We start from the raw sequence: 16,453 nt of genomic DNA, 5'->3' as shown, positions 1-16,453 counted from the left end.
GAGAGCTTCATGGAATGGCTTTCTATGGCCAAGCAGCTGCATCCAAGCACTTACATCACCAAGTGCAATGCAAAGAGTTTGATGCAGTGGTGTAAAGCACACCGCCACTGTACTTTAGAGCAGTGAAGATGTATTCTCTGGAGTGACGAATCACGCTTCTCTATCTAGCAATCCAATGGACGCGTTTCAGCTTGGAGGTTGCCAGAAGAACGGTACTTTCCTGACTGCATTGTACCAAGTGTAAAGTTTGGTGGAGAAGGGATTATGGTGTGGGGTTGTTTTTCAGGGGTTGGGCTTGCCCCTTCGTTCCAGTGAATGGAACACTTAAGGCATCAGCATACCAAGACATTTTGGACAATTTTATGCTCTCTACTTTGTGGGAATAGTCTGTGGTTGGCCCCTTCCTGTTCCAACATGACTGCGCACCAGTGCACAAAGCAAGGTCCATAAAGACATGGGTGAGCGAGTTTACGGTGAAAGAACTTGACTGGCCTGCACAGAGTCCTGACCTCAATCCAACAGAACACCTTTGAGGTGAGTTAAAGCAGAGACTGCGAGCCAGGCCTTTTCGTCCAACATCAGTGCCTGACCTCACAAATGCACTTCTGGAAGAATGGTCAAACATTCCCATAGAACCACTCCTAAACCTTGTGGACAGCCTTTCCAGCAGAGTTAAAGCTGTTATAGCTGCAAAGGGTGGGCCAACTCAATATTGAACCCTACGGACTAAGACTGGGATGCCACTCAAGTTCATGTGCGTGAAATGGCAGATGTCCCAATACTTTTGGTGGGTGTGTGTGTATATATATCTCATTAATTAGTATGTGTATGTGAGACACAATTTGCCAAAAGTATGGAACCGCCTGCTTTGACATGTAGTTGCTGCTGTTCCCAGTTGCTTCCACTTTGTTCTACTACCACTAACAGTTGACCGTGGAATATTTAGTAGCAAAGAAATTTGACAGATGCATGCCTAGGTCCTTGATTTTATACACCTTTTGGCCATGGAAGTGATTGGAACACCTGCATCCATTGATATGGAGGGGTGTCCCAATACTTTTGGCAATATACAGGTGAAACTCGAAAAATTAGAATATCGTGCAAAAGTTTTTATTACAGTAATGTAACTTAAAAGATGAAACTAATATGAGATAGACTCATTACATGCAAAGCAAGATAGTTCAAGCCGTGATTTTTCATAATTGTGATGATTATGGCTTACAGCTCATGAAAACCCCAAATCCACAATCTCAGAAATTTAGAATATTACATGCAATCAATAAAACAAGGATTGTACATAGAACAATATCGGACTTCTGAAAAGTATAAGCATGCATATGTACTCAGTACTTGGTTTGGGCCCCTTTTGCAGCAATTACTGCCTCAATGCGGTGTGGCATGGAAGCTATCAGCCTGTGGCACTGCTGTGGTGTTATGGAAGACCAGGATGCTTCAGTAGCCGCCTTCAGCTCTTCTGCATTGTTCGGTCTCATGTCTCTCATCTTTCTCTTGGCAATGCCCCATAGATTCTCTATGGGGTTCAGGTCAGGCGAGTTTGCTGGCCAATCAAGAACAGTAATCCCACGGTCATTGAACCAGGTTTTGGTGCTTTTGGCAGTGTGGGCAGGTGCCAAGTCCTGTTGGAAAATAAAGTCAGAATTCCCATAAAGCTCTTCTGCAGAAGGAAGCATGAAGTGCTCCAAAATCTCCTGGTAGACTGCTGCGTTGGCCCTGGACTTAATGAAGCACAGTGGACCAACACCAGCAGATGACATGGCTCCCCAAATTAACACAGACTGTGGAAACATCACACTGGACTTCAAGCATCTTGCAGTGTGTGCCTCTCCATTCTTCCTTCATACTCTGGGTCCTTGGTTTCCAAATGAAATGCAAAAGTTGCTCTCATCAGAAAAGAGGACTTTGGACCACTGAGCAACAAACCAGGTCTGTTTCTTTAGCCCAGGTAAGACACTTCTGACGTTGTTTGTTGTTCAGGAGTGGCTTGACAAGAGGAATACGACATTTGAAGCCCATGTCAAGAATCCGTCTGTGTATTGTGGCTCTTGATGCACTGACTCCAGCCTCAGTCCACTCCTTGTTAAAGTCCCCAACACTTTTGAATGGCCTTTTCCTGACAATCCTCTCCAGGCTGCGGTCATCCCTGCTGCTTGTACACCTTTTTCTTCCACACTTTTCCCTTCCACATAATTTTCTATTAATGTGCTTTGATGCAGCACTTTGGGAACATCTAACTTCTTTTGCAATTACCTTTTGAGGCTTTCCCTCCTTATGGAGAGTGTCAATGATGGTTTTCTGCACAACTGTCAGGTCAGCAGTCTTTCCCATGATTGTGATTCCTACTGAACCAGACTGAGAGACCATTTAAAGGCTCAGGAACCCTTTGCATGTGTTATGGCTTAATTAGCTGATTAGATTGGAACACTTTGAGCCGAGAATATTGCACCTTTTTACAATATTCTAATTTTCTGAGATTGTGGATTTGGGGTTTTCATGAGCTGTAAGCCATAATCACAATTATGACAAATCACGGCTTGAACTATCTTGGTTTGCATGTAATGAGTCTATCTCATATATTAGTTTCACCTTTAGGTTGCATTACTGAAATAAATGAACTTTTGCACGATATTCTAATTTTTCGAGTTTCACCTGTAATTTATATTGGACAAAAATATGGAAACACTACATGAATTGCAGGTGTGAAAGTGCCGACATGTTTCGCGTTGATAGCAGAAGTGATTCTTTTACTTCCGCTGTGTGATGAGACAGTTAACAGGTTGGGACCCTCATTTTCATCATTCGCTGCTAGTAGTACAGAGTCCTGTCAGAGCTCTCATGATCGGGGGATTGCAGGACAAGGTGAGGATTGGGGAATTGCAGGACAAGGTGAAGATCGGGGGGATTGCAGGACAAGGTGAGGATCGGGAGATTGCAGGACAAGGTAAGCATCAGGGAATCGCAGGACAAGGTAAATTACACTACAGTGCAGTCCCGAGTGTTTCTCGGGGTTACCGCTTTTGGTACTGAAAATTAACCCTGAGCCACACTCAGGATTACCGCCAGGGAGGTTAAATGACCATTTCAAACAGTATATTGATAATAATTAGTTTTACTCTTTATTCCACAGGCTGTGCTTTTTTTTTTTTTTGCTTTTTTTTTTCTTTCAATTAGGAAACAGGTACTTAGATGTGGTTTTTTAAATTTAAATAATTTACAGTGCTATCAACAACATACAGAAAGAGAAGAGATAACGTAAATTAAACCCTGTGTGTTCAGTATCACTTTAATCTGAGCCATCATGTTCAGAAATTAAATCTGTAAACTAATTTTTTGAAGATCCCCACACAGTTATTTGACATGTACTCACTATGCCCAGTGAGTAGTCACTGCTGTGTCACACGTTTCACAGAGCCTGCCTTCTGAACTACAGAGTTGCTGAGAAGAAGAGTTTCAGGAGGCAGTCAGTACAGGAATCACTGCAGGCAACAAGGTACCATGGGATATGTAGTTCTTGGAAATTGAAAATAAACCACAGAGGAGAAGATACAAATCATGCTGGTAATCCAGGAAGTTGTGAAAAGAGATGGTCAGGAGATGGGCAGCACTCGCAACATGATAGGAAATTTTTCAAGTAATCTTATATTAGCATTGTAATAGCAATAAAATAATAGGTATATATGACAACCTGATATTAACTATTTCCGACCGCAGATAGCCGAATGATGGCTGCACTGCGGCCGGCCAGTTCTGGGTGGACGTCATATGATGTCATCCCAGAACGCGCTCTCCGTGATCGCTGTGTCCTACGGACACAGCTGATTACGTGATGTGGTTAAAGGCCAATCACAGCGGCCTTTTACCACATGATCAGCCGTGTCCAGTGACACGCTGATCACAGGGAAATGCAATTGCCGGTTCTCGGCTGCACTTTCCTCATGCTGTCAGAGCGTGAGGAAAGTACTGCCCAGAACTGGTAGTTGTCAGAGCAGGGATCGGCACCGATTATCAGGGCACTGATGATCTGTGCCCAGCAGTGCCGCCCACCTGTGCCACCCATCAGTGCAGCCCTGCAGTGCCGCCAGTCAGTGCCCAGCAGTGACTCCTATCAGTGCTATCAGTACCCATCAATAGTGCAGCTTATCAGTGCTGCCTCATCAACGCACACCAGTGAAGGAGAAAAATTACCTGTTTGCAAAATTTTATAATAGAAACAAAGAAACTTTTTTTCTTCAAATTTTTTGCACTTTTTTTGTTTATAGCGCAAAAAGTAAAACACCCAGCAGCGATTAAATACCACCAAAAGAAAGCTCTATTTATGAGAAAAAATTATAAAAATTTCATATGGGTAAACTCTTGCATGACCGTGCAATTGTCATTCAAAGTGCGACAGCGCTGAAAGCTGAAAATTGGCCTGATAAGGAAGGGGGTATAAGTGCCCGGTAGGCAAGTGGTTAAAAAATGAAAGTGTATGCTGTGACCACATATCTTGTTTAAGTAAAATACTACTGTAGTACCACCAACAGGAGCAGATCTTGTAACAGAGATGCTGAAGGTACCATAACTCCTTTCCTTGCCTTCCTGGCAGACATGTGCAATTCATATTCTGACCATATATCATGGTTGTTTGGTGTAATGGAATAGCTCTTGCACATTGAAGTTTTTGCATAATCTCATCATGTCCAAAAAAATATTGCAATATGTTAAACACCTATTTAGAGAATCATCATACAACTAAATCGGGCACTCTTCCTATATATGAAGTTTGTTCATTTTAAGTCATAGGTGGAGTGTGCTTATTTGTGTCCAGTATTTCATTCCCACCGGTGTTAGCAAGTGTGTTTTTATATATAAAGTCACTGCTTTTGTTATCAAAGTGATTGGTCTGGTTTGCATTATTGCATTGCTAGATAGTAAAGAGATTATGTTCCAGGAAAGTTATCGGCTCTATCCTAAACTGCTGTTACTCATAAATTAAAAGAGACAGCCATGTAAGTGACATCTCCACATCCTGCAAAACACCCTCAGAATAAACAAATACGAGGAATAATTAATGTCTTTCATCAGTGTTTTGGATTTTGAGATTAATCTTGTCGTCTTCAGGATGCGCCGTTGTCAATCTTACTTCAGCTCGACTGTAGTTTTATCAGCAACGTCCTTCAAATATATTGAAAGCTCTAGCTGTGGAATTTTTTTTTCTCTCTCCTCTTCCTTCAAAATCTGCATTATGCTTTTATTTGTAATTAGTTCACAGTATGTTAATTACAAACTTGGAAAGCTTATGATACCCTAAAGGTCGATCCCCTTTTAACATCAAACTGAGGGATTTAGAGCAGTCTAATCATACGAAAATCCCTATTGTTTTGTTGCATACTTTTATTAATGTTAAACACCATTTTGTTGAATTTTTATTTTTTTATTTTGTCAGTCTTGCCTGTATCCTACAGATATTTGGATAGGCTGTTCATTGCACTTAAAGAAATCTTTAAACTTGAAACCAAAGTGCGTGTGTGGGATCATCCCCAAACTATTTCCACAAAGTTGGCAGCATGAAATTGTCCAAAATGTCTTGGTATGCTGACTCCATAAGAGTAGCCTTCACTGGAACTATGGGGCCAAGCCCAACCCCTGAAAAAAAAACCCACACCATAATCTCCTTCCACCAAACTTTACACTTGGCACAATGCAGTCAGGCAAGTACTGTTCTGACAACCAGCAAACCCAGATGCGTCCATCGGATTGCCAGACAGAGAAGCGTCATTCGCCACTCCAGAGAACACGTCTGCACTGCTCTAGAGTCCAGTAGTGGCGTGCTTTACACCACTGCATCCGATGCTTTTCATTGCACTTGGTGATGTAAGGCTTAGATGCAGCTGCTCGGCCATGGAAACCCATCCCATGAAGCTCTCTACGCACTGTTGTGCTAATCTGAAGGCAATACGAAGTTTGGAGGTCTTTAGCTATTGGCTCTGCAGACAGTTGGCGACTTCTGCGCAGTGTGTGCTGACCCCGCTCTGTCATTTTACATGGCCTACACTCCGTGGCAGAGTTGCTGTTGTTCCCAGTTGCTTCCAATACCAACAATTTTAGACGGACTTATTACACAGGTGGCAACCCTATAACGGTACCATGCTTAAGTTCACTGAGGTGCTGAGAGTGACCCATTCTTTCACAAATGTTTGTAGAAGTAGTCTGCATGCTTAGGTGCTTGATTGTATATACCTGTGGCCATGGAGGTGATTGGAACACCTGAATCCAATGATTTGGAAGGTGTCCCAATACTTTTGGCAATATACTGTGTACTGTATATAGTGTACTGTGCAAAAATCTTAGGCAAATGTAAAAAAAATGCTGTAAATTACGAATGTTTTCAGAAATAGTGTTCGTAGTTTTTTATTTTCATCAATTCATAAAATGGAAAGTAAATGAACAGAAGAGAAATCCAAATCAAATCAATATTTGGTGTGATCACACTCTGCCTCCAAACAACATAATTTCTTCTAGGTACACTTGCACACAGTTTTTGAAGGAACTCGGCAAGTAGGTTGTTCTAAACATCTTTGAGAACTAACCACCACAGATCTTCTGTGGATGTAGGCTTTCTCAAATCCTTTTGTCTCTTCATGTAATCCCAGACAGACTCCGTGTTTGAGATCAGGGCTCTGTGGGAGCCAGTTCATTTCTTCCAGGACTCCTTGTTCTTCTTTACACTAAAGATAGTTCTTAATGGCATTGGCTGTATTTTTTATGTCGTTGTCCCTTTGCAGAATAAATGTGGATCCAGTCACACACCTCCCTGATGGTATAGCACAGGGCTGTGGAATTTTTTTTAAAAACCACTTGTCCAGGGAATAATTTGTTGCCCCAATCTACTTGTCCCTCATGACCATCTACTTGTCCAGATTAAAAACAAAAAGGGCTTTATGGCGACTTAAACGTTTAACCACCTCCCGCCCGCCATATAGTCCAATGATGGGCGCAAGGTGGTTCTCTCGTTCTGGGAGGACGTCATATGACGTCCTCCCATTCTCATCGCGCATGTGCGGCTCAGGGAGTGCACAGCGCAGTGATCGGCGGTGCGCTGTGTCCCTCGGACACAGCGGATCACTGATCACGGAAAGAGCCGAAGATGTCGGCTCGGTCATGTGATCAGCTGTGTCCAATCACAGCTGATCACATGTAAACATGGAAATGCCGGTTATCGGCATTTCTCTCCTCTCGAGCTGTGACGCTGACAGTTCGAGAGGAGAGACGGTAATCGGCTTTCCGTGGAGGGGACATGTACACTGATCATCAGGGCACTGATGATCAGTGTGCCCTGATGATCAGTGTAGCCCCATCAGTGCCTCGTGCCAGTGCCCATCAGTGCCTCGTGCCAGTGCCCATCAGTGCCACATCAATGCCACATATCAGTGCCTACCAGTGCACATCAGTGCCCATCTGAACTACCTATCAGTGCCGCCTATCAGTGCTGCCTTTCAGTGCCCGTCAATGCCCATCAGTGCCACCTATCAGTGTCCATCAGTGCAGCCTATCAGTGCCCACCACTGAAGCCTCATTAGCGCACATCAGTGAAGGAGAAAAATCACTTATTTGCAAAATTTTATAACAAAAACTAAGAAAACTTTTTTTTTCAACATTTTCAGTGGTTTTTGGTTTAAGAAAAAATAAAAAAACCCAGAGGTGATTAAATACCACCAAAAGAAAGCTCTGTCTGTCACAAAAAAATGATAAAAATTTCATATGGTTATAATGTATGACCGTGCAATTTTCATTCAAAGTGCGACAGCGCTGAGAGCTGGAAATTGGCCTGGGCATGAAGGGGGTATAAGTGCCCTGTAGGCTAGCGGTTAATATTTTTACCTCTGTGCTTTTCATCTCCTCCTCCCCTCCCTGTGTCTCTCCAGCACCGCCCCCAGGGACTAGCAGGGAAGGGAGAGACCTTGCAGTGTAATGCATGCCAATTGACTGCTCCTCAGGAAAGGGTGGGTCAGGGTTTATCCTTTATCCCTTTCAATGCCAGAGCCGTTTTTGCATTTTTTGCACATGTTTAAAAAATAATTTTAGGCCTGAAGATTACAATAACCCCCTTACGTTATATATTTTCTGAAAGCGGAGGAGACCCTAGAGAATAAAATAGTGGTAGTTCCAATTTTTTATGTCGCATGATATTACTGCAAAATTTCAGTAAAAAATACAAGTAAGTTAATTTTAGGGCACAAAAAAGCAATAAATTACCCTATTTTGTAAAATATAAAAGATGAAGTTGCACCGAGTAAATAGATATCCAACATGTCGAACCTTAAATTTGTGTGCACTCGTGAAATGGGGACAAACTTCAGTACCCTATATTTTCTGTAGGTCGACACTTTTAATGCTCCTTATAGGTCATCAGTTTAGCATTACAGAGGAGGTCTGGTGCTAAAATTATTGCTCTCATTCTGGCAATGAGAAAACAGCCAAAGTCCCCCTATGTGATGATTTTTGGTGAAAGGTTCTCTTTATTGAGGCATCCAAGGTCTAAAAGACCCTGCATGTCTCCCCTGTGCTCCACTGAATGTAATGCGGTTCACATCGCACCACATTACATTCTTTCCTGGCTTCCATGGACGGGAATCTTATCAACGGGGACCCGGAAGTGACATCATAACGCCACTTCCAGGCAGGGGCGGACTGACAACTCATGGGGCCCCTGTGTCCTTGCCCAAACTCAAAAAAGCCTATGAAAAAGGTACCAGGGGCATCCCATGGGGCCCCCTACTGACCCCGGGCCCTCTGGCAGTGCCCAAGTTTTTACAAATGGTCAGTCCGCCCCTGCTTCCAGGTCAGGACAAGAAGGGGAGGGGAGCAGACGATTAGAGCCTGGCACTGTGTGGAAGCAATCTGGTGGCAGTGCTGCCGCCCAAATGCTTCCACCTGACAGGTGAGCCCGCTGCTTGTCCACAGCAGGGCTAAAGGTAGAAAAAAAACTACCTGCTCAACGCCCGAAACTACATGTCCCGGGTGTCGAGCGATAGGAATCAGACATCCCTGTATCGCATGATGTATAAATATCTGTATCTCTCAGCATTGAGGACACCATTGATCCTGACCAAATCAACTTAATTTGCAGAAATGCAGTCCCAAATGTGCAAGGAACCTCCACCATGCTTCACTATTTCCTGCAGATACTCATTATTGTACCTCTCTCCAGCTCTTCACAAACAAATTGCTTCCTGCGAAGGCCAATTATTGCAAATTTTGATTAATCAGTCCAGAGCTCATGCTGCCATTTATTCTGCACTCCAGTCCCTATGTTTTTTGTGCATAGTTGAGTCACTTAGCCTTGTTTCCAAGTCATAAGAAATGGGGTGCAGAAAAATGGAAACAGTTGCTCTGAACTGATGACATCTCATTGCCTTGCCACCCCAACTAGGATTTTAATAGCTGTGAACCCAGAAAAGGATATCAGTGAATGTGAGTTCACCCCTCTCCACCCACTCTGTTGTCTTAGTGTGGTGTAAGGCTCACAGAAGAGCAAGGTGAGTCCAGATGGTACAAGGGGGCACAGGTGTTGCACTGTTCTCCTTTAGGGGTTATTTGTTGGCTGGCAGCCATGGTCAGTTGGGCAGAGAGCCCAGTAGATACCCCCTAAGGTGAACACTGATCATGCATGTTGACTCTCAAAGTACAAGTTGAGTTTTTCCCTGCTGAATCCGCCCTGCTATTTTGCTTCCATGAGGCTGTATAAAATGCATGGCGATCGAAAATCGCATTTTCTCAACTTATTAAATTCTAGAGCTAGCATTAGATCTATGAGCGCAATCAAAACCCTTTGAGGTCTGTTCAGTGATAAACATATGACACTGGGCCACAATACCCATTTCCCACTGCGGAGAGAAACTGTAATTACTTGTGTTTTTAAGCAATAAAACACCTCAGACCCAGCACAAAGCATCGGAAAAATAGAAGTGGTATTAGCCCTTCTGCTGTTATTTAATTTTTTTTTTCCCATTGTGCTAGGAGGAATTTTCTGCAACTCGTGAAAAACAAATGTGTAGCTTAATTTGCTGACATTGTATATAGCAAGAAAATATATATATATATATATATATATATATATATATATATATAAATAAAATCATGGTTTGGGTTTTTTATTTCGTGTTCTATGAAATGGATGATTGGTCACATTCTTTTTCCTGCTTTGTTGCAAATCAGTGGAGCAGGAAAAACCTAATATAAACTAATGTATTGGGATAGTTAGTGGTGTAAAGTATTGAACTGGGAAAGAGGAGGACTATCTTTTTCTGTCTTTAACTTGAAAAGCTGAATTCCAGGATAGTAATATCTCTTTAGTAGTTTTCTTCCTTGAGTAAAGCAAAAACTGTGTGTGTGTTTTTTTTTAATGTGCACAGTTTTGTTATAAATCACTATTTGAAACTGGGTCATGACATTGTTGCATACATGAAGAATCTGCGATCTTTGGGCACAATGAAGCAGGATCACTGAAGCAATGATGTCATTTTTTTTTTTTTTTTTTGTCATATGTACTAAGACTACAATTCCTATTGTGCAGTGGGAATTGGAGTACAGAATGGAAGAGCACGTATGTGGCGCATGCATAGTAAGTGGGTGATGTGACGATCGCGGTGTCAGACCCTAGCCCTTCTCACCAAAATCGTACCGAAGGACTAGCCAATCTAAAACCGCGATGTCACGTGCGTAACAATGCCACGCCCAACTGCACCCTGCACACAGATTTTCCAGCTAATGGACCACAACCTGTGCACTTGCAGCCTGAGAGCGATTGTTACTGGGTCAGGTTAATTACACAATTAACCCTTCACACTGCCACCACCTCCTTTTTGTACAGAGAAAGCGGAAACTCAGCAATATTAGCAATACACTATGATGATTGAATAATTGTTTGTATACACAATATCACCGCAGACAGATTAAAACACACAGTAGCGTTCTTCAGAGGCAGGGATTCTTAGTTGTATTAAGGAGCTTTAGAAACAGTTCAGCACTTTCAGAAAATAAGATTTATTACTAAAAGGTCAAAAAGGTGCGATAACAATATTTACAGAAAAGATATAGCCTATATATATATATATATATATATATATATATATAAATATATATATATATATATATATATATATATATATATATATATATATATATATATATATATATATATATATATATATATAGAGAGAGAGAGAGAGAGAACCATAGCACAGCAAAGCGTTAACAGAGAGAAGTTAGAGGGTTAATGTACTTGCCACACGTCCTGGGTTAAGCAGATCAGTTTTCAGAGCAAAAGGATTTCTTATCTCGCACTCTCCGTTTCAATGTTAAAGCAGGGAGATTCTTTAACTCTTACACACACAGCTCGTCTTTTTCTAGCAATTCCACAGGGTGTCTCCCTGGAGCAGTAAACCAATCGCCTCATTTGGGGAGGGAGGTGTAGCTGGAGACCTAAGTTATGACCAAAAAACTCTCATAGCTTCTATTATGATTCATAACTTATTCTCGGGGCATTTAGCAGCCTTGCCACTAGTAGATTAATATGCAGAGGCATCTGTGGAACGGTTAGATATGAAATATTCACTTGAATGGTTCAGGAGATATAATTTTCTGCTCTCCGGTATATGTCAGATAGGGGTGTAATATACCAGGGAATTTGTATTAATGTCAGCCATCTGAATATGTGCTCCATGTTTGTGTAATTACGTCTTATTTGAAGATATCACTTCTATGAAAAAGTGAGTTTTTAAATGTAAGTCGGTTTTTACGACCCCTTGGAATGTCTTTTGAACTCCGTGAAGGACTTGGTTTACACTTTTACGATATCCCAGATTGCACAGCTAACAGACAGCTAGGCACCAGCTAGGCTGGGGGTTTTATAGCTCTGGAGCTTTCCTGCTGTGCCTTGATTGTGAACTCTGTCATCACCCAGACCACATGTCTCTCAACAGAGAGGGAGGGGGGATGAGGGAAGCTGCTTTGGGAGTGAGAGATACAAGATGGAGGGGTTTGGAGCAAAATGGATGACCGCGTCCATCTCTGTATGCCCAATTGCTACAGGTGAGTCAGACCAGGAGTCTGAGAAGCCTGGCCCCTCCAACTACAGCAAGTTGCCACAAACTTTCTTTGTCATTAAATACTAGGGACTGGGATTGTCCAAAAAAGAAAAATATTTTATATATATATTACGTTTCCAGTTCTTTCACATCTCCCAATGTTTTATCACTTTAAAAACCGCTTCAAGCACAGAAATATACCTGTTGTGCCAGAAATCCAATGCATTCCTAAATTTGTTTGAGCTGACAGCACAATGCGGTTGATTTATTAAAGGCAAATAGTCTAATAGTCTGTGCACTGCAAATGCAGTGCCTCTAGATCTGAGGGGAATGAAGGGAAGCTCTGTTGATTTCTATCATCCAATCATGTGCAAGCAGAAGTGCTGTTTTCTTTTTCCTTGCATGTGATTTGGGTGTTCTTTGCAAAGTGAAGCTTTGCCTCGTTTACTAATCTCTGGAGCAACTGCAATATTTGCCTTTAGTAAATCAACCCCCTTGCTTGTTCTGCATTGAAATCCCTACCAGTGTTGTCAGCCCTATCCTACCTATGTTCTCTTCAGATGGGCTGCAGAACCCCATCAGTCCCATTCTCCTCTCTGTCTGCCACATACATAGTGATTTTCATACACTACTGATGCTTTGACTCCCAACATCCAAGTTTGGGTAAATTTGGGTAATGCCTGGACACACTTTAAAGTGAATTTCTAGTTTTTTTTAGCGAGGGAAAAAAAATCTTTTTGGATCAAATTTATAAATGGATTTGAGTGAACTTTGCCAATATCTGCCTGCTCCTTTTTTCTCCAGAGATTGAGACAGGACACAGTCTTTCAGAATGACTACAGTGTACACCCTTGAGATTTTTTGGGTGGTATTTCTAAAAAAGAAAAGAAAATAGCTGGGTACAGTATGAAGCATCTGAATTTGATGCATGTGTAGCCCTGTCTGTTCAACAGAAGTCGTTCTGTCAAATGGTCCTGCTGAAAAAATCAGCATTCTATCAGTCACTGCAGCCATTGGCTGATCAGTGTATTCTGATTGGGGGGGAGACTGTCAGAATACAATAGCGCAGTGGGAGAGATCCCTGCATCCACATTGTTTTATTGCTTTTGTGGATGCAGCCATCTGCAAGGTTTTCTTGTTCACTCCACTACAACAAACCCCACGGGCTCCTCTTCCCCCTGACAACAACACCTCCCCCCCCCCCCCCCCCCATAATTTTTTTTTATTACTTTCTTTCTTTTCTCTTTTGCTAACCCACACATCTTAAATCCTTAACTAAACTTTAAAACACGCCCTTCTGTCTCAACCCACTATCTGATGACTGACAGTGGGAGAACGTCTTGTGAGGCTCATTACTCACACTTACATCCCGATATTTATCATTTCTCAATTATTATTGAGAATACCTCGTATTGCTTTTATCTACATTTTGTTTGTCCATTTTAGGCTTGCCCATTTGTTTTGTTGGTTGGGTTTTTTTAGGTTTTATATCTCATTCTGTATATTTATCTTGTACATTTTTTAACCACGTGTTAAGAGTTGTTCTACTTACCCATACAGACCTCCATTAGCAGAGTCAGAAGGTACCTGATTTCCCGGCACACAACTGAGAATAATAGTCCATAAACTTGATCTGCATGACCGATGTAGCTCTAAAAACGTCATCTTTATTACAGTGTAAAAGTTAGTCACAGCCAGTTGATGAGTTTCAGCCTTCAGTTAGTAATAACTCATTATGCAAAAGCTCGTTATGACTAAAGCTGTGCACACTGAAACGCGTCAACTGCCTGTTACTGTAACTTTCACACTTGTATGTCAGGGCTTGACAAAGTTTGCTTTGAATCTAGGAGCCAGCTAAAAAAGCCTGGGGGGTGGTGTGTGTGTTGAGGGGGCGGGGGACAGCGGAACAAGAGGGGGGCAGCATCACGGGAGAGGAGCAGTGAGAAAGGTGGGGGGGCAGCATCACGGGAGAGGAGCAGTGAGAAAGGAGGGAGGCCAGTGAGCTAGGTGGGGGGCAGCGTCACCAGAGGGAGGGCAGTGGGCTAGGTGGGGGCGGAGTCACAGGAAGAAGAGCAAAGAGACAGGTGGCGGGGCAGCATCACAGGAGGGGGAGGGCAGTGGGCTAGGTGGGGTACAGTGTCATGGTGGTGGGGTAGTGGCACAGGAGGAGGGTAGGGAGACAGGTGAAGGGCAGTGTCACAATAGGAGCAGTAGGGAAATGGGTGAGGGGCAGCATCACAGGTGGGGGGGGCAGTGTCACATGAAGGAGGCAGCACCTCAGGAGGGGGATAGAGAGACAGGTGAGGGGCAGCATCACAAGAGGGGGGGGGCAGTGGCACAGCTCTCACCTGTCTAGCTGTGGCTCCTCCAGATGGTATCAATGGAGAGGATCTGGTGCCAGGGGGGGTAGCCTGGTTGTTGTGGGTCGGTGGGGGATCGGCGGTGTGCTGGAGGTGGGGGGACACAGGTGTGCAGCTAGCCGCCCTCTGAGCACTCGTCCAGTGGTGTGGATGGGGCGGTCTGTGTGGGAGGCTACGTCCTCCGCTCCATAGGCTCTCCATCGGGGTGGCTGTGTGTTGGGGGTGAGCCTGCAGTGTCTTCCAGGGGGGAGCACGGCTTTTGTGGGGCTGTCCAGGACTCTGTGCACAGTGAAGGATGAAGGAGACTCCAATGGTCCCACAGATCGGCTTCTGCTGTGAGTGTTCACAGTAGAAGCAAGCCACCGGCAGTGCACGCGTGCCTCCTATGGTGGAAGTGCAAAATCCCATAAATAATACATGATTTTGCACAGGAGGACCACCCTGTAGCAGTAAAACTGCTATAGGGTGGTCTTAAAGTGGTTAATGATAAATAGAGATGTATTTTGGTTTTATTGATTAACAATAATTAAAATCGATGAAATTGATAAAATGTACTGGTATTGAGGTGTTTAAAATGGGTTTAAAAGTCACCCACTTACCAAGTGCAAGTCTTCACTGGTGGCCAGTGATATTTTAAGCCCCAGGAGGACAGGTAGATAACAACCGGGCTTCAGAAGAAATAGGTTGAATGATGACAATATCATGAACATGACCTTGCTCAAATTAGAAGACTGAGAACTTCTACTGGTAGAAAAGCTTCCCTGCGGGGGACTGCTCCAGATTGAAAGGATGCATTGCAGCAAAAGCAGCTTTTTTTTTTTTATTTTATTTTCACTGTTACTGTGCTATTTATTTTTTTTTTAGCTGGCGTTCAGCTGTAAGTAGAGATAATGTGTTTTTTGACAGGTAGGTTTCTGGTCACTTATTTCTGTTCTCTCCCTTTTTGTATTCCTGCAGGGAGCTGACAAGAATGTGAAAGGACCTGATGGACTAAGTGCCTTTGAAGCTACAGACAACCAGTCAATTAAAGATCTACTGCATTGATGGGACTAGAGATTGTTAACACCGTTTGCCTCTCATCTCCTATATATTTTGTTTTTTTCTTTCTTTTTATTTTTTTCTGCCAGTTCATCCATAACTTCCATTTTAACTGTGGGGAAATGCAGTGACACTTGAGAGAGAACAGCCTCGATTAGACAGAATGCCCAGTGTCTCTGCTAACTTTATCCAAAGTTCGGCGCATACCACTGTCTGCAAAAGCACAGGTGTATTTAAGGATCATTCGAAGGAATTAATCTCAGACCTTAATTATAGAACATATACCTTGTTTACAAAAGAGGTATAACAACTTCCTCTTGATTGTAGGGATTGTTTGAACTTGAAGATTAAATAAGAATTTTTTAGCTTTCTTATTTAGAACGTTGAATGAGAACTAGCATTTTCTTGGCTTTTGATCATGTTCTAAACTGTTTAATAAATACTCTTCACCTCATGCAGCGTATGGAGTTTGAACGCCTTGTATACTTGAACAAATTACTCAACAGTATGTACTTTGGACCTTTTTATTAAAAAATAATCACATGTTTATGGTTGAAACCTACTGGTTTAAAAACATCACCTTAAATGTTTGAAACCGTCCTGCCCCTTCCCAAGCATTCAAGGGCAAACCAAACACTGGAGGAAATGTATTGTAGTTTAGGTGTTCCCTGACCTTCTTTTGGTCAGTTCTACCTTATTGTCGATGAAATATCCTAGAACCACTAAAACCTTACTCAATTCTGTATTTAGGAAAACTGATGCATTATGTATATTTATATTTCCTACCTGGGGACTCAAAGCACTTATTAAATTGGAGTTGGTATCCCTAAAGAGAAAGATTTATAGGGGATTGCTATTAAGCTAGGTCAGTAGATGCCTCTTGAATCTGCCTAAATAAATCCAGAGGGTGCTTTCAGGACAGTGGATATCAGTGATTTCCATATTGTTGATGCTGCATGATAGAATGCA

General features: G+C 42.6%; 1 protein-coding gene across 1 annotated transcript in view; it reads left to right on the top strand.

Annotated features, from left to right (window-relative positions):
* The window catches only part of MTPN (myotrophin), a 107,964-nt gene extending 92,026 nt beyond the window's left edge, over positions 1-15,938 (top strand). The window contains exon 4 of the mRNA XM_089680677.1: positions 15,404-15,938. Coding sequence (XP_089536803.1) covers positions 15,404-15,490 — 87 coding nt within the window. The 3' untranslated portion in view covers positions 15,491-15,938. The remainder of the gene's footprint in view (positions 1-15,403) is intronic.
* The last annotated feature ends 515 nt before the right edge of the window (positions 15,939-16,453 follow it).

Source organism: Staurois parvus, unplaced genomic scaffold (assembly GCF_062004578.1).
Source record: "Staurois parvus isolate SC_StPar_1 unplaced genomic scaffold, SC_StPar_1.0 ptg000249l, whole genome shotgun sequence".
NCBI lineage: Eukaryota > Metazoa > Chordata > Amphibia > Anura > Ranidae > Staurois > Staurois parvus.
The sequence above is the reverse complement of the archived record's forward strand: the minus strand, read 5'-3'. Positions and strand labels throughout refer to the sequence as shown.